Here is a 17,009-nt window from a genome sequence, read left to right on the forward strand (position 1 = left end):
ACTCATAACTCAGTTTCATATTCAGTCTCTCTCCAGTCTCTCAGAGTCTTTCAGCGTCTCTGAGAGCGTCTCTCACAGTCTTTCACAGTCTCTCAGTTATTGCCTAGGTGTTTTTATGGATCTCTCGCAGTCTCTGTATGAGAGACTCGAACGATAAAATTGCTAATTCAGAGATTCGAGTCTCTCACAGAGAAACTGAATGAATAAAACTGAAAAATTGAGAGATTCGAGTCTCTCGTAGAAAGACTGGGATCTCTGAAATATCTTGAACTTATAAAATTTTAACCATGTCTGTCGAGACACCATTTATTGAGAGATTCGAGTCTCTCGTTCAGACACTGGATACGAAATGAGGATCTCTCTATGAGCAACTCGAAACTCTCGTTCAGAGACGCTAAATAGTTTTTTTTTGGCAGTCTCTCGACAGTCTCTCTCAACGCCACCAGAGATACTCAATAAGAGACGGAGACTCGAGTCTCGCTTTCAGATACTCTGAGAGACTGAACATTTTTATCTCGGGCTGTTACATACACCCAAAGACAGACTACTTTCATCGAAAGAAAAATTAGATCATATCATTCTAAATTAAAATAATGTGACGTTGCTTATTATAAAACCAACGCTCGAATGATTATTTATACAAAATATGTCATTGTATGAAAATGTCAAGAGTTTCATTTTTAAGATTCAAGTTCCTGGTAAGCGAAAGCAACAACATGACCACGAGAACACATACTTCGCTCGTGTTGTCTTACTCTACCGTAACTTTGTCAGTCTGACCTCTAATCCAACGTTAATTGAAGAATACTTTTAATTGATTGTTTCGGATCATAAGATTACGGTAGGAAAAGACAACACTCACGTATGTCGTGGTGATGTCTTTCCTGTTGATTAGAGGAATGCGAATCTCTATTTGAAAAGGTGGTGTTTACTGATGCCTTATCGTCAGTATTAAAGCGGACATACAGCTGAAGATAAATTCTCAAAAAAGAAATATTAACGACAACCACTTCACGTACTTGTGCATTGCAATATGGCATCATGTTCGAAATGGCGATGCTACCAACTACGTTAGTGGGTAACGACCCTCGTCTAATTTAAATATCTGTTCCCTAACCTTATTGTGGTTAGTAATCTGCCTCCAGTAGGGAGAGGGTGAAAACTTGGAACAATTGTTAAGGGGCGTCGAAGGAAGGGGGACAATTTGCCTTCGGACAAGCCCCATGCCATGGCCCCTTTACAACCCACAACCACAGAGACCATTTTTTACTACACCAACTTAACACAGGCTGTATCTAAGGTCTAAAGTCGAATACCACTGAAAAAGTAGCTACGTCACTGTCTCTGTATTATATATCGTATGTCACATATATGAACAGTTTCTGTTCTGATTACAGCCAACCTGATTGATTATTGGTTTCTTCAACACGTGCGTTAAATTTCTATTCAAGATAAAATTTACATATTTTTAAAAAAGAAAAGTCTGTTGTAAGTCTTATGTAGCCCCTACACAAAAATTTTCAGTCTCTCTCCAGTCTCTCATAGTCTTTCAGGGTCTCTGAGAGCGTCTCTCACAATCTTTCACATTCTCTCAGTTATTGCCTAGGTGTTTTCATGGATCTCTCACAGTTTCTGTATGAGAGACTCGAACGATAAAATTGTTAATTCAGAGATTCGGGTCTGTCACAGAGAGACTAAGTGAATAAAACTGAAAAATTGAGAGACTCGAATCTTTCGTAGAAAGATTGGGATCTCTGAAATATATTGAACTTGGAAAATTTTAATCATGTCTATCGAGACACCACTTATTGAAAGATTCGAGTCTCTCATTCAGAGATTCGAGTCTCTCGTTTAGAGACTGGATACGAAATGAGGATCTCTCTATGAGCGACTGGAGTCTCTCAATGTTCAGAGACGCTAAACAGTTTTCTTGACAGTCTCTCGACAGTCTCTATTAACGACACCAGAGAGACGGAGACTCGAGTCTCGCTTTCACAGACTCTGAGAGACTGAACATTTTTATATCGGAAGCCAATTAGAGAAAACGGAGCTCATATTATAGTTTCGGTTTGTTTGTCCATCTGTCTGTAACTCGGATGTAGGTCTGTTGCACTCGGGGTTGGTAATTAAGATAAAAATAAAATTTTATTAGTGTAATTACATGGGACAATTACACTTTTGGGTAGACTCCAGGTAATAGAACACTTGCACTCAGTACATAGGTAACGTAACGTAACGTAACGTAACGTGATGTAATTAAATCCGTTCATAAAAGTTTTTAAACCACTAGAGATTTGAAAGCTTTCTCCTATAACTTTTCTTTTATTTTTGAACACTGTCGATAGTAAATTAAATTCGGATAACACAGACGATTTTGTGTTTTAGTTGTGAACAAGTTTTGTTTGAAAAATTTTTGAGTTAATCTTGACAGTTTGACCGTCATGAGCATAGTACGTACTTTTTGGACTACCCTGTAGGTATGTATATAAGTAGATACATTATTAACTTATTATATTATATAAATGTGTGTGCATTTATATATATATATATATGTATATATAATAACTACAATAACTACAAAAATTACCTGCTTTAACACCAGGCTATCTTTCGTAGAGCGAGTGCAACTGTCCTATAAAATTAGCATACTTTACATGCCCGAGTGCAGTTGCCCATCGCCGTGTATCCCACACCCTTTGTACTCGAAACCACAAAAACCCTTATTGTACTCATTCATTTTTAGGTTATAATTACTGAAAATAATTTACTCAGTAATATCTTGTTGATGTTTCACAAAATGTGCACCCTAGGAAATTTAATAATTTATCTCTAATCCCGTTTCTTATTAAGTAAAATTAGATTAAGATTATTACTGCTTAGAAGTGGTGAAAAGAGGCAGTAAATTACCGAAGCTATAAAAACGGTTTTGTGTGTTTAGTCATTATTTATTTATTTCACTTATTTTTAGTCATAAAGTGGGTCACTAAATGTCTAGCAAATGAGTTTGGAAATGTGGCCGGCCTCTCTGTTGGTAATTAATTAAAAGCGTCCATTAAGATAACAAAAGAGGGAACAATTAAATACATTTAGGGGTTTTCCGTAATTGTAAACAAGCAAAATTATGAGAGAGATTCTCAATGACGACAATAAGTTATACGGAGTATTATAAAAAAGTTGAATCGTACATTTATCATAAGCTGCTTCAGTAATACCATTTTCAGCTGTTATCTGAAGCACACATTTCTTCAGAATTTTTCAAGTGAAACTTCTTTACGCACGGTGGGGTAAGTTCGTTTAATGCGAGATGCTATGTAACGAAATCATGCAACGCATTTCCCCCGCTGTCTGTTCCTATGTATGCTTAGATCTTTAAAACTTCGCAAAGGATTTTAATGCGGTTTTTTTATATAGATAGAGTAATTCAAGAGGAAGGTTTATATGTATAATACATGCATGATATAGTAGGGAAACACTGATAATTTTAGAGGTTTGTAATGTGATGTCGTAAATAAACACATTTTTTGTGCTTACATTGCAAACGCTGACTGAACCCTACGAGATAGATCAAAATAATATATAATATCTTAGGGATAACCCACAATAACCATTTTTTAACCTTTGCTTTTTACGAGAAATAATAGCTTATTTTTAAATTATCATACCAAATTCATTAAAAGAAAGAACTGGGACGCTTAATTTTCGCCGATAACCTTTAACGCATCCTGTATACGTTTTTTATTTTATGTGGGGAATATTTAAATATGTGATTATTTATTTTAGCAGAAAAGTGCCTACTTTTCTTGACGTTTAATAAATTTTGAGATAAGCTCATTACGTTGGTTTTACTTAATGCAACCTTGGTTAGTCAGATTAATGACATCACAGAAGAAAAATAAGGGTTAAATTTATTTGCTTTATCGTAATAATAATCACCAAAAGTCTGTTACAGCTGGGTTTTTGTTCAAAACGGGCTGACCTACTAACCATTGTCCGATCTAGGTAACTCAATTGTTTTGTTTTGCGCTAATACAAACAACAGTCAAGAAACATTTTCTGTCATAGTGTAGGGAATCAGAAGGTTATTGTAATCACGATGATCAAAAAAAGTTATTTTTTTTGTCTGTACACGCTGGTGATTAATTCTAACAATAAAGCATTTCCTAATGGTCAATATATTGCACTGAAATACTGGGAATTTCCCGCGTTTATCTGGAGCGGATGGAAATCATAAGTTATCTTTTTCCCCGTAGACCACTGCGTTTCGAAAACTGATCCAAAATCGCCATAAACAAACCGCTTGATTTATGAATGTATATTCGGAATTTGCGCCCATTTCCGGAATTTTCTTGCATAAGCGAGGAACGATGAAACGGTTCAATGATGCACATTCTACATTCTCCTTCTGCAGACTCGCATACAAATTATTGAGGGCATTCCATGGGGATAAACGGTTTGCAAGATATAAGTTCATGACAAAATGCAACGCTTTGTTGCTTTGAAAAATTGCATAAATGTGCCTCTCTGCATGAGTATTACTTACTGACTTAACTACGTTAATGAGAAAAAATTGTTGTTGCTGTCACACCCTCGCCGGGAGTCGAACCTGAAACCTTTGGCTTTACGCACCAATATTCTGACTACTAAGCTACAACGTACTCACAGACCGAAGGTCCCTGTTTCGATTCCCGACGAGGGTATGACAGCAGTAACAATTTTTCTTCATTAACTTGAGGTAATTTATAATGGATAAAAATTAAAATGAATTTTCACATTAGGATTTAATATTAATCACAACTGAGTTTCAAAGTGTTTCATATTCTTGTATTTACTTATAACATTTTAGATATTAATCTCTTTCTACAAAAAAATGTTAGTAATGGTGTCGTAAACCCTTTTAAGGTATCTTATAGAGTGAAAGATAACCAGGAATTATTTTACAAAATCCAGCGTTACGGCCCTTCAACGAAAAAATAAATTGCAAGAAAGAACTCCCATTTTACAGCAATTTTATTTTTATTGTTTTATTTTATTCCAAATGTCAAACTCGATACATGCGTTATGCTTTCTTTGAGTTTTACGACGAATATCTAGAGAGGCTAAGGGATATAAATGGAGAACATTATGGTTGTTGTTTTCTCCATTTGGCGCCCTAAATATAGAAGGTCAGTGTATAAGGGATCAAAGGTTCTGCGCTACTTAACCTCGACTCAGAATCTGAATTTTATTGAACTTCTTTTGGAGCTAATTCGCGTTTAAGTACCAACCAAATTGAGCAGATAATTTAATTGACGATGATGTTAGTTTAGTATAGCGTTATACAAGTGTACCTCATATTTTGTTCTAAACTCCCTTCAATGGCCTTTACAATGTGGTTGTATGTGTGTATTATTTTAATTTCCTTGCACGTTCCGACAAAAGTAGAGCGCTTTGGAAAGTTTGAGCTAAATGAGGTTAACACGTTTAATAAAAGCATAATGTGTTTGATTTAATTAAAAATATAGTAGGAAAACTCCGCACTAATCCCTAATAACTATGTCACAAAACTCACCCTGCTAATCCTTAGAGGAAATTTTCTATAGATAATTTTATAACGTCTGACAAAGTGGTAGATATTAACTGTTAAATATTAATGTATAGATACATACCCGAGATAAAATGTTCAGTCTCTCAGAGTCTCCGAAAGCGAGACTCGAGTCTCCGTCTCTCATCGAGTCTCTCTGGTGTCGCTGAGAGAGACTGTCGAGAGACTGTCAAAAAAACTGTTTAGTGTCTCTGAACGAGAGACTCGAGTTGCTCATAGAGAGATCCTCATTTCGTATCCAGTCTCTGAACGAGAGACTCGAATCTCTCAATAAGTGGTGTCTCGATAGACATGGTTAAAATTTTCTAAGTTCAACATATTTCAGAGATCCCAGTCTTTCTACGAGAGACTCGAGTCTCTCAATTTTTCAGTTTTATTCATTCAGTCTCTCTGTGAGAGACTCAAATCTCTGAATTAACAATTTTATCGTTCTAGTCTCTCATACAGAGACTGTGAGAGATCCATAAAAACACCTAGGCAATAATTGAGGGACTGCGAAAGACTGCGATAGACGCTCTCAGGGACGCTGAAAGACTCTGAAAGACTCTGAGAGACTGGAGAGAGACTGAAAGTTTTGTCAAGGTTATTAACAACTCACTTTTAAGACTATTAATAATAAACTCTATCGCGTACGTTTTATTTAATCATCTAATCTAATTTAAAATATGTTGTTTGATTGGTTAAGATTATAATTTTTGAAATTTTAATTTAAATGAACTGAAAAAGAAATATCTGTAATAAGCAAATTTATTATTTAATTTATTACCAAAAATGCCATCCCCTTCATATCCCTAATTTTTTGACATAGGCATCCCTAATTTTTTGATGTGTATAATTAATCAATTTCTTTGATTTTTACATTTCCACCTTATAAAAACACTGCGTACAGTGTCATTTGGAGCTCTGTATCTGGTTCAATTAGTTAAACACATGGTTATCAGTCGAATCAATATTATTGAAATGTAGGATATGAATTAGTTATTAAAAATAGTCCGGCCCTTGCGTAGGTATTTCGCGTTCCATGATATTTCGAAATACCTCTAATTGTGGGTAGTTAGTGTAGTTTATATTGTATTTGTTATATAACAACTAAGTTTACTATAGGTTTTTGTCACTACATATCGGACTGGATCGTACCTGCATACTTCGTCAATTTTACAGGATTGTTGCTTTGACGAGGAGAATTAACGGCTTTTCTTTTGTCGGAAAAGGAATCAAATATAGATGATAAAAGTCCGACATAGGTTCGTTTTTGTTTATGCCATTCGTTATTTTAGTTGATACATTCCTTTACGCTCGGTAAAAATGATAGCAATAAATCATAGGGGCAAAAGAAAGGAAGTTGTTCCTTTTTTCTGCTGGGTTAGATTGCAAAATGGCCCGAGACGCTGCACCCTATACGAGATGATTTTTCCACTTCCATATCTTCAATTTTCCACGCTTGCCGTCTTCAACGGACAAAACGTAATATGGCACAATAACGAACTTAGAGCTATTCTTTATAGTTACATCCGATTCTAGCGTAAATAAAGAAAAGGTAATAAAAACGGGGATTTAATATTGAATAAAAAAGTATCACGAAATTAAAATTAAATGCTTATTACAGACGTTTAAGAGCAAATTCCATGACTATGAAAGTACAAAACAAATTCTACAAATTTTTGTTAATCCTTTTATGATCACCCTGACTGAAATAATCATTAGTTATCCTGTATATTCAGTTGGAATTCAGTGAACTGCAAAACAATTCTGCACTATAAAACTTTTTTTCCACAAAAATATCTTCATAATCACAAACTTCTTCATGTGAATTTAAACATGATTTCTGGAAATTGTTGCCAAACGAATATTATTCTCTTATAACCGACTTGTATGTTTTTGAAAAGTTTTTCAATTCTTAATTTTCTAAAAAATAAATACTGTCCATCTCTAACTGAATAACATACGTATCTTAATTTCTTCTTACTGTCAACACCGGACTCCTAGCATAGGAAAATTATTAAAACAAAAACAATACCAGAAATCACAATGATTGTACCAATTACTTCGATGTAGACTTTTATTACATAAATGCTTGTTTCTCCATTAGACAGTAGATGCGGTTAATTAATGTTATTTCAATAAACGACAATTAAATATCAGTGTTGTTTTTTTTTGTGCGCCAGTAATTAGTGACCTGCTAATGATTCTTAAATCGTCAGTTTCTCCCAACAAAAGGTTGGACTGGCTTAGCTTATAACGAAATAAAAATGAACTTTTTCACTAACAATCATGTGATTACCTTAACCTGATTAATAATTTCGTTTAGTAGATTGTACCAATTAATCTAAGTAGTCAATTATTTTAATTATCGATTATTTTGATTATTGATTATTTTAATTAATCGATTAAATTTTAAATATTCACATAATTAGCCCAGTAGTTTCTTACTAACTGATGAAGGTGAAATGTCGACTACATTTGTAGTAAAACGTGCCATATATTTTACCGTAAATTGAGACCATTTTTTTTTATTTCTTATTCAAGAAGAGTTAACTAACGGAATTTTAGGCCCGCTAAATTTTATAGATGTCACTTCCAAATGCTTACTTTCGGGAGTCCCTCTCCCATTTTCTATGCAAATCACGAAATAAATGAAGTGAAGAAGATCGTTCCCATTATGACACGAGAGAAAATTTATTCCATTTTCCCACTTCGCTGTGCACGTTAATGTACATTAGAGTGTTTGATTTATAATTTTTGGTGCTGAAAACGTAACGATTTCGATATTTCTTTAAATAACCCCAAAGGCAACCGGAAACATAAATAGATGCTTAACCTTAGCTAAAAATCATTAACGGAAACAAGTTTTACTCCAATCTACATTAGCAACGACAGACAAGCTTTGGTAGATAAATCGGTTTGTTCTCTGGATTATCTTCGACTGTTTAATCTTTAAAGGCGATTATTGATGTTATTTGATGGTAACGAATGTTCAAGTTTGACTAATTTAACTTACAAATTTCACAATAGGAATTTCTTAGGCCCAAAAATAACTCAGCACGTGTTACATTTGTGCAGCTATTCTAGAGAAATCTAACGTCACGTTTTGGAAAAAAGGCATGAAAAGGCTCAAGTGTTACCGGTTTTCAGTACCACCACTACCGACAATGCGCCTTTTCGTGGGGACATAGTCAAGAGCATTATTGAACCTTTTAACACCACCTAATCTGGCAAACATACAAACAATAACACTGCAAGAAGTGAGAAATTGACATTGTGTCTTTTGTAGTGCGTGAAGCGTTTCTGACGTGAACACAATGGGGCGGCTTCGATGCGGCACTTCAGACACAGCCGCTACCGCAATAAAGAGTACCGCGCGGTGCAATTGATCCACAAACGCCAATAGGCTCAGTCGACTAGATTTAATTCGCTACTTTTGAATAAAACCGCCACAACTAAAGCTGACTTATTTACTGAAAGAAGCCGGCTAGTTTAGTGAATGGTCCTAGAAAAATGCTAATTGTGTCATAAATAAATTTTTCATAAATCTTTATTTTGCAACTAGATCAATATCTCACAAAAGCAATAATTTAGGTTTTAGGAATCCTTTAGCTTTTTCTCTATTTTATTACAGGAGAATATTAAATATAAGAATCACTATGCAAAAACAATAAAAAAAGCACGCAATAGAATATTATGCCTACCTTATTTAATATCTGAAGGATTTTTATATTTATTACTCAGCTGTGGGCCTATTCATTTGCCACAGATGTCTTTTTTTAAAGCTGTAATATATCTACATTGAAATTGTAAACCTTTACTGCAAAACCTTTGTGTCGTAAGTGTAATACGTGCAGTGTCCTTTGAAAGGACTAAGTAGATAGTGATAAAAAATTTAAAATTACATTATTATAATTTGAAGAAATTATTCATCAATTCTACTAGTAGAACTAGAGATAAAGCCATTCAATTGCCTAAAACTTCAAAAGTCGTCAATAAGAAAAGTGCAGTGAAACTTTAATGATTTACCAAACAATATAAAAATAATAGATGTAAAAAGGGAATCTACCAAATTAAAAAAATGGGTCTATAAAAATGTACATTAACGATGTTTTTTTTTCTTATTCTTAATCGGTAATTGTTAGTAAGTTTTGTATTTAGTTTGTAAGTTTTTTTTTTGTATTTTTTGTGTGCCGGACCTGCGAACAGGCTATTTGCAGGTTTACTTTTCCTGTAATTAAGTGACTTGTAGTTTTTCTGGCATAATAGATAGATAAATAACAGCTGTATTAACAAAATTGTGATATCCAACAAAAAAATTTTTCAAATTAATTAAAAAAATACTATAGAACAAAACAAAATAGGTCAAACCCCAACGCCAAAACACGACGCTGTAGTTGTTACCTTCTTCAGGGACCGAACCTTGTTACCGAAAGGTGCTTCGGACAAGTACAGTGTCGTGTTTTGGCGTTGGGGTTTGAGCTATTTTGTTTTGTTCTACAACAACCGCCAACTTAACAGAACTTCGGTCTTCTCAATTTTCACTGGTAAACTTTAAACAAGTGAAGACAAACTATTGCCATCACTATTATTAAAAACTCCGCTTCTAATTTAACATAATCGTGTAATCTGGAGCAATTGCGACTTCTTATGTCTTGGGGTCTATCTTACGTAATAATCTTAATGACATTAGACATACGTAATAATAAAATTGAGAAAATAATAGGTTTGAGAAATATTGACGAATAACAATAATATATGTATATTTACGAATACCGTCTCATCATTTTTAGAGACCCGACATTATTTTACTATTGTTATTGATCATATATACCTAAAAAGTAGAATAGACCTTTGGAAAAATTATTTGTCATTTGCCATTAAAGAGTACGAGCTGTCGTTGAAGTATAGATATGAATTGTTTTCTCTTACATGTGAAACGCAAACCCTCGGGGTGAGGGTTAGTCAGGAGGGGCGATAAGGCCATGAAGAAAACCCGCCTCACCACGAGCTGTTCATCCAAGCGAAATGACGAATAAAAGGCAACTTTCAACTATTCTTCGGGCGCATATATTTACAGTTATTTATGATGTTGAATCACATCTGCTCGGCCACAATAGAAAACCGCGACCTTACACTTGGAAAGCGAATTTAATGTTTTGCGATTGGTGCTACACTTCACACTAAATTGAGCCGAATCTTCATAATAAAGAGAAAAGTTGGAATCCTCATGAATTTTACAAGCAGTTTCTATTCTTCGTGTGAACTTCTTTAGTTTTATCTTTTATCAAGCTAATATACATTTGCGTTTGTCATATATATCCTTTTTAGCGTTTTGCTTTTCAGAATGATATTGATCATGAAAGCCTACTTTTTCCTATTTCGAACATTGCATTAAAACTAGAACATTCCACATTATTAACTATCTGTGAACAGCAAATAAATAAATTAAATCTTATTGGAGTGCACATTTTTACGTACGTATTCATCATCATAAGTACTAAGATTGGTTGGACACGCACTTCCGCTCTTTCCTATCCTGCACTAATCTTCGCATTTCCCAAAAAAACTAGAACAACTCACATACTTTAATTATTATTTGCGAACAGTAACATAAATAAATAATCTAGATCCACTTCTACTCCTCTTAACCCCTGTTTCTGCCTCGAATATGTCTTTGTCTAGACTTTCATGCATGAGGAGGTGTCCTGCCAACCTATCGCGCCTAATTTTTATTGACTTCGATAGAGTCCTCTGTTCTCCTATTATTTCTAATACTTCTTCATTTCTAACCTTTTGTATCCACGGCATCATTATCATTCGCCTGTAACACTACACTTCTAATGCTTCTAACCTTTTCTTTTCCGCCGTGGTTACTTTCCATGTTTCGCATACACCTTTACCAATTTTTTCGAATTTCTAAATTAATCATTCGCGAGCATAGAAGTGACTTATTTTTATTGAAGGCGACTCGACCCTGCGCTATCCTTTGCTTTATATCCTTACTACTCCTTCCGTCCTGACTTATCTGACTTCCTTGATACCTAAAATCAGTCGCTTTTTCTAATTTTTCGTCTTCTGTGTTTATGGTCGCTCTTTCCTTACCTTTTCTTTCCTCACATACCAGTATTTTTGTTTTACGTACATATTAAAAACGGTAAATTATGAGTAAATAATGATATTAACTTCCAAATTTAACTCATACCCGATTTAATTGGGTCATATTCACATTAAAAATAAAGGCTCAATAAGTAGATTAACACTATCAGTAAACATCAATTCACTTAGAATGTTATACTGCACATTGCAAGTATATGCCAAGCTCTTCCACCAATTTCGACAAATTCCGAGAAACTATCCTCATTTGTCTAACATACATACACTTCCACAATACGTACATTTCTATACCTGGATTGTTCAAACGGAACCGTTAATTAAAACGAGTCCCTGGACTCTTTAATTGATTAACTTTAACTACAATACCTACCTAATAACTATGAAGCTAAATCGGATATCCATGTCCATAGGTATATTAATTACTTCAAAGCTTCCCGTTAGCGGTTTTTAGTTTCCGGGAATTAAATATTTGTAAACCGTTCATTTCCCGAACCTTTCATTGAATAAATTCCTTTGTTTTTTGTTTAGAATGTTTTGATATTCGTATTAATCAACATTCAATTCCAGTGAGCGATTAGGCATACCAATTTAGAAAATAAAGAAATAATAAACTCACAAAAAGAACTTCGCCTTTGGAAATGAACATTGGATATTGCCTACGGTAAATATGCAATGAAAACGAATTGCCCTTTAAAAAAATAAACAAATAAAGGGGTATTTATAAAAAAAATTACAAATAAAAGGTGCACATAGCATAGGTCACAGACGATCATTAATATTTCTATAAATTTTCAATCAATAGTAGGAAAACTCCGCACTAATCCCTAATAACTATGTCACAAAACTCACCCTGCTAATCCTTAGAGGAAATTTTCTATAGATAATTTTATAACGTCTGACAAAGTGGTAGATATTAACTGTTAAATATTAATGTATAGATACATACCCGAGATAAAATGTTCAGTCTCTCAGAGTCTCCGAAAGCGAGACTCGAGTCTCCGTCTCTCATCGAGTCTCTCTGGTGTAGCTAAGAGAGACTGTCGAGAGACTGTCAAAAAAACTGTTCAGCGTCTCTGAACGAGAGACTCGAGTCGCTCATAGTGAAATCCTCATTTCGTATCCAGTCTCTGNTAAAGATTTATACAATATACATATTTAAATAATATCTAAAGTGTTGCATCCACTGGCAGGGGTGCCAAAATTGGACTTTAAAGATAGTTCAACACTCTCAGGAATTTCAGGAGGCAAAGACGCTTGTTTAAAGATTCTTTGATAATTCCAGCTAGTTATAAAGCCCAGACTGATCTTTTGCACCTACCTAACTGCTGCACCGCTTACTATTGTTCTTTTCACTTTGTCTATAGTACCTACTCATGAAGCATTTCCTAATTTAACAAGAGCGTGTTCAAAACGTAGCAAATGACTAGAGTTCCAAGTGAAAACAAGAAAGAAAATACAAGATAATTTATTGAGAACTTTGCGAATTTTGATCGTTCAACTATAACTCTATTTACCGTCGAATATCCGTTAGATATGCCAGAAATTTACTCTCAACTCTCCAAAAGAAGCATAATTTTGAAAAGCTGAAACGCAATTATTCATGAGCTACAGTCAGTCTTTTCGGACTTCAGTGTGTTATTTGTTCCAAGTTCCACGAAATTCCATTTGACTTTCTTGCCTTTCGTTGTCACAGATTTTTACGATAAATAATTTTGGATTAAATATAATCAGTGCTCAGCTGAAGTCTCTAATGCTGTTAGTAATGGCAAATTCCAAATCTTTCGTTAAACCCTTGCTATTTTCAGGCAAGTCTGGAATCAATTAATCCGTGACGTGTAATTTTAGATCAGTCCGTGACTTCAGAAGATTGCTTTCGGTGAGATAGATTTTGGACGTGATGGGTTTATGTAACATGACATAATAAATTAGGTATACATAGGTACATTCTTCCAAATCAAGTGAGCTATATATAACATTAAAAACGGAACGTATATAGAATGGAAACCGGAATGTAAATTTCGTGTTTATTTCCAAAACCGTTTATATATACTGGGGCTTTTAGAAAATGCCTTGGCATATTGTAAAATGTAAACAAATAACTGGTAAATTTTACGTTAAGACTGACATAATCAGCCTAGGCGTTTTACAAAACCCGTACCTACGGACGCTTAGGCCTGTTGCAACATGTTAACAATTTGAAAAACTAACGTACCCTAAATTTAACCTAGCCTAATCTAACATATTAAAAAATTAGGATTGGTGTAGGTTATGTTATTTGCTTTTTTTAAATGTTGGGTTTTTCATCTTCATCCCCTGGGTCTCTACTACATGCCCTCCATTTTTATTTCATGGGTTAGTTGCCAAAGCATATATTAAAAAACAACTGCGACGTTCTTTGCTTTTTTGAACCATTTTCTCGGTAGATAAGATGTTTCCAGTTATTCCTTTATTGTGTTCCTGTTTCTTAGTAAATAAATACTTATTACTTTAAGGGTAGATATACATCAAGAAACTCCTGAAAAGCAATAAGTGATAATTTAATGAGTTTTGTATTTTTTTTATTACACTGTATAGAAAATTTGATATTCCTTAGGACTTAAATTTTGTAAATATCCTAACAGGACGTTAGCTTACAACCTTTATTCTTATTTTTCTTTTTTCTCAGAAAATTCTCTAAATTTTGTAGCTTATCTAATAAAAAGAAACTCTTATAGAAAAGGATTTTATTAAAGGTACCAATTCACTTATATTTTCTACCTACCTGTAGTAATAAGAATTTTAATGCTAAAGTACAAAAATCAATTCTAAACTAACTGTAGGTTGTATATTTGCGTAAATGTACAACATACAATGTTATGCCCTTAAAGTTTTAGACATTTTGTAGTATATTAAGCGATCCTAAAATGACACACACACCCGAGCTAGAGTGTAATGGTGATGGAGACACTAACCTGCTAGAAAGTTATTTTACTGGTACTTAATGTTAAAGTTCGTTAAACAAGCCATTGTGTATAACATTACGTGTAGGCACTAAGAGAATTTATAGTTTTCCGGTTAATATCCTATAATCACACGCTTTAAAGTTTTGATGGCGTTTCAAATGTGAAAGCTTTACTACACAAGAATAAGATAATTTATTTACACGTTATTCGTTATCTCCTTTATATTTTAATAAATAATCAAAAGCAAATCAAAAATTGGTCAGTGAATAAGAAAGATATTCTTCGCACTGGTCCAGTGTTAAAACATATCGTCATTATTTTGAGAAAAATTATTAAAAAGAAATTTCAAACGTACTTTTTTAATCTGTATGTTTTTGGGAGATTAACATCCATTGAATTTTAATCTGCACATTTCGTATTTGAAAAATCCCTTGTACATTTATTAAATAATAGGTACCTGTGTGTATTACATAGTACGTTTTAAAGGGTAGATTTATTCAGTTAAATCTTATTTTACGGGCGACTGCACAAGCAGGATTATAGGATTAACAAATCCGTTCAATATATACTGACAACGTTTCCGGTAAAATTTATCTAATTGAAATGATAAACACCTGTAAGCTGCTTTTCAGGAAAACAATAAAACTAAAATCAAAGATATTGTATTTATGCACAAATAAAAGTATATAATTTTTTTCCTTGATAAACTCATTTTGGATCCTTATTGTAATGAGAGTTAAACAACTGTTAATGTATAAATTATATCTGTAATTCTATTGTATTATGTATATTAGCTATAGGAATATAGGTATAATATATGGACAACCACCCGAGGCTTGCTTTAACGCAGTTGCCCCCAGCGCAACCATAAATTCCTGACGACACCTTTTGAAAACTTTGGAAGTTTCCAGTTTGCTTCGAAACTGTTTCAGCGTTGTAATAAACTAAATGTAGCAATAAATTTTCCGAATCCGTGAAATTTCATTGACCTGCCCGTTTTAATTAAATAAAGTGCAAGTGTGTAACAAACTTTTTATAGAGCAAGTAATAGATTCTGGGGATGAGAAAAAGATAAGGAAGTCCATCAGGACACTGATGATGTAGTAATATAAGGAGAAAGGAAAGGCTGTTAGAAGTTTACTCGGGAATTACGACAACAACTGCGTAATAATTTAAGAAGGAAGCATTAAAATGATTAAGGATACAACAAAGTTAAGGGTAAGGAGTGCCCGAACGTTTTCTTTGTGCTCTATTTTCAGAGAACAACTTTATAATATATCTGTTTATTAGTTTAGAAAAGTTATGTAATGACGTATGAATGTAATGTTAGAAAAATTAGAAGAAGTGGCTGATTTTAGATACCTAGGAAGTCAGATAAGTGAGGATGGAAGGAGTAGTAGGGATATAAAGCAGAGGATAGCGCAGGGTCGTGTCNATCTGTTTATTAGTTTAGAAAAGTTAATGAGTAATGTTAGAAACTATTAGCAATTAAACATTTATGTAGTGAACGATATATCTAAATATATATATAGTCTTGTCTAAACTTAAATACTTATCGTCATCATTATCATCATCATCACGCAGTCGTTAGTCCTAAGACTGGTTGGATACGCATATCCACTTTTTAATCTTCGCATTTCCCTAAAACTAGAATATTCCGCTTAATTATTTGTGATTAGTAATCTAATCTAGGTCTACCTCTAGTCCTTTTAACTCCTGTTTTGGCTTCTAATATGTCTCCGACTGGTCCTTCTTGCCTACAAAAGTGTTCTACCAACCTATTTCTTATTGACTTCCATAGAGTCCTCTGTTCTCCTATTCTTTCTAATACCGTTTCTTTCTAGCCTTCTCTATCCACGGTATCCTTATCATTAGCCTGTAACTCCACATTTCGAACGTTTCTAACCTTTCTTTTCCCCTTCGCCCACCGTCCATGTTTCGCTCCCGTACAGTGCCGCGTTTCAGACTTCTTTTTATTGAAGGCAACTCGACCCTGCTCTATATCCTCTGGTTTAAACAAACATACGTCAAATATTCTTGAATGCAGAATTGAAAAATTCAATTTGAACTTTGCTTTCGGGCTATTTTCTTTTAAAAATTGACCACTAACAAGAAACTTGTTTCTATTTATTTGCTTGTACTGATTGAAGTAGACAGCTCTGGGGATTACAACCCATACCCTAAGGACACTTCGCTATTTATGAAAAGAGTTCGATATTTACAGTAACAAAATTACAGTTTGTAGCCGCGTTTTTAATTCTTCTTTAAAGGAATGTCTAATACTAAACACATAGATATGCATTTGACAACCAATAGGAGCATGGGCGAAGATAGGTAGGGGTAATGGGGAGGATTGCCCCCTGGCAACGTTATTGCCCCCCCCCCCC

The 17,009-nt window shown here is 34.0% G+C and overlaps 2 protein-coding genes across 2 annotated transcripts in view; one reads left to right on the forward strand and one right to left on the reverse strand.

Moving 5' to 3' along the window:
* Nucleotides 1-2,737, reverse strand: part of LOC108744313 (Krueppel-like factor 9) — a 9,969-nt gene extending 7,232 nt beyond the window's left edge. Inside the window, exon 1 of the mRNA XM_018480018.1 lies at nt 2,655-2,737. Within this exon, the coding sequence (XP_018335520.1) occupies nt 2,655-2,737 (83 nt within the window). The remainder of the gene's footprint in view (nt 1-2,654) is intronic.
* The window catches only part of LOC108744314, a 105,063-nt gene that overhangs the window by 17,414 nt on the left and 70,640 nt on the right, over nt 1-17,009 (forward strand). The window lies entirely within an intron of this gene.

This window comes from Agrilus planipennis, unplaced genomic scaffold, assembly GCF_000699045.2.
Source record: "Agrilus planipennis isolate EAB-ADULT unplaced genomic scaffold, Apla_2.0 scaffold17, whole genome shotgun sequence".
Lineage (NCBI taxonomy): Eukaryota > Metazoa > Arthropoda > Insecta > Coleoptera > Buprestidae > Agrilus > Agrilus planipennis.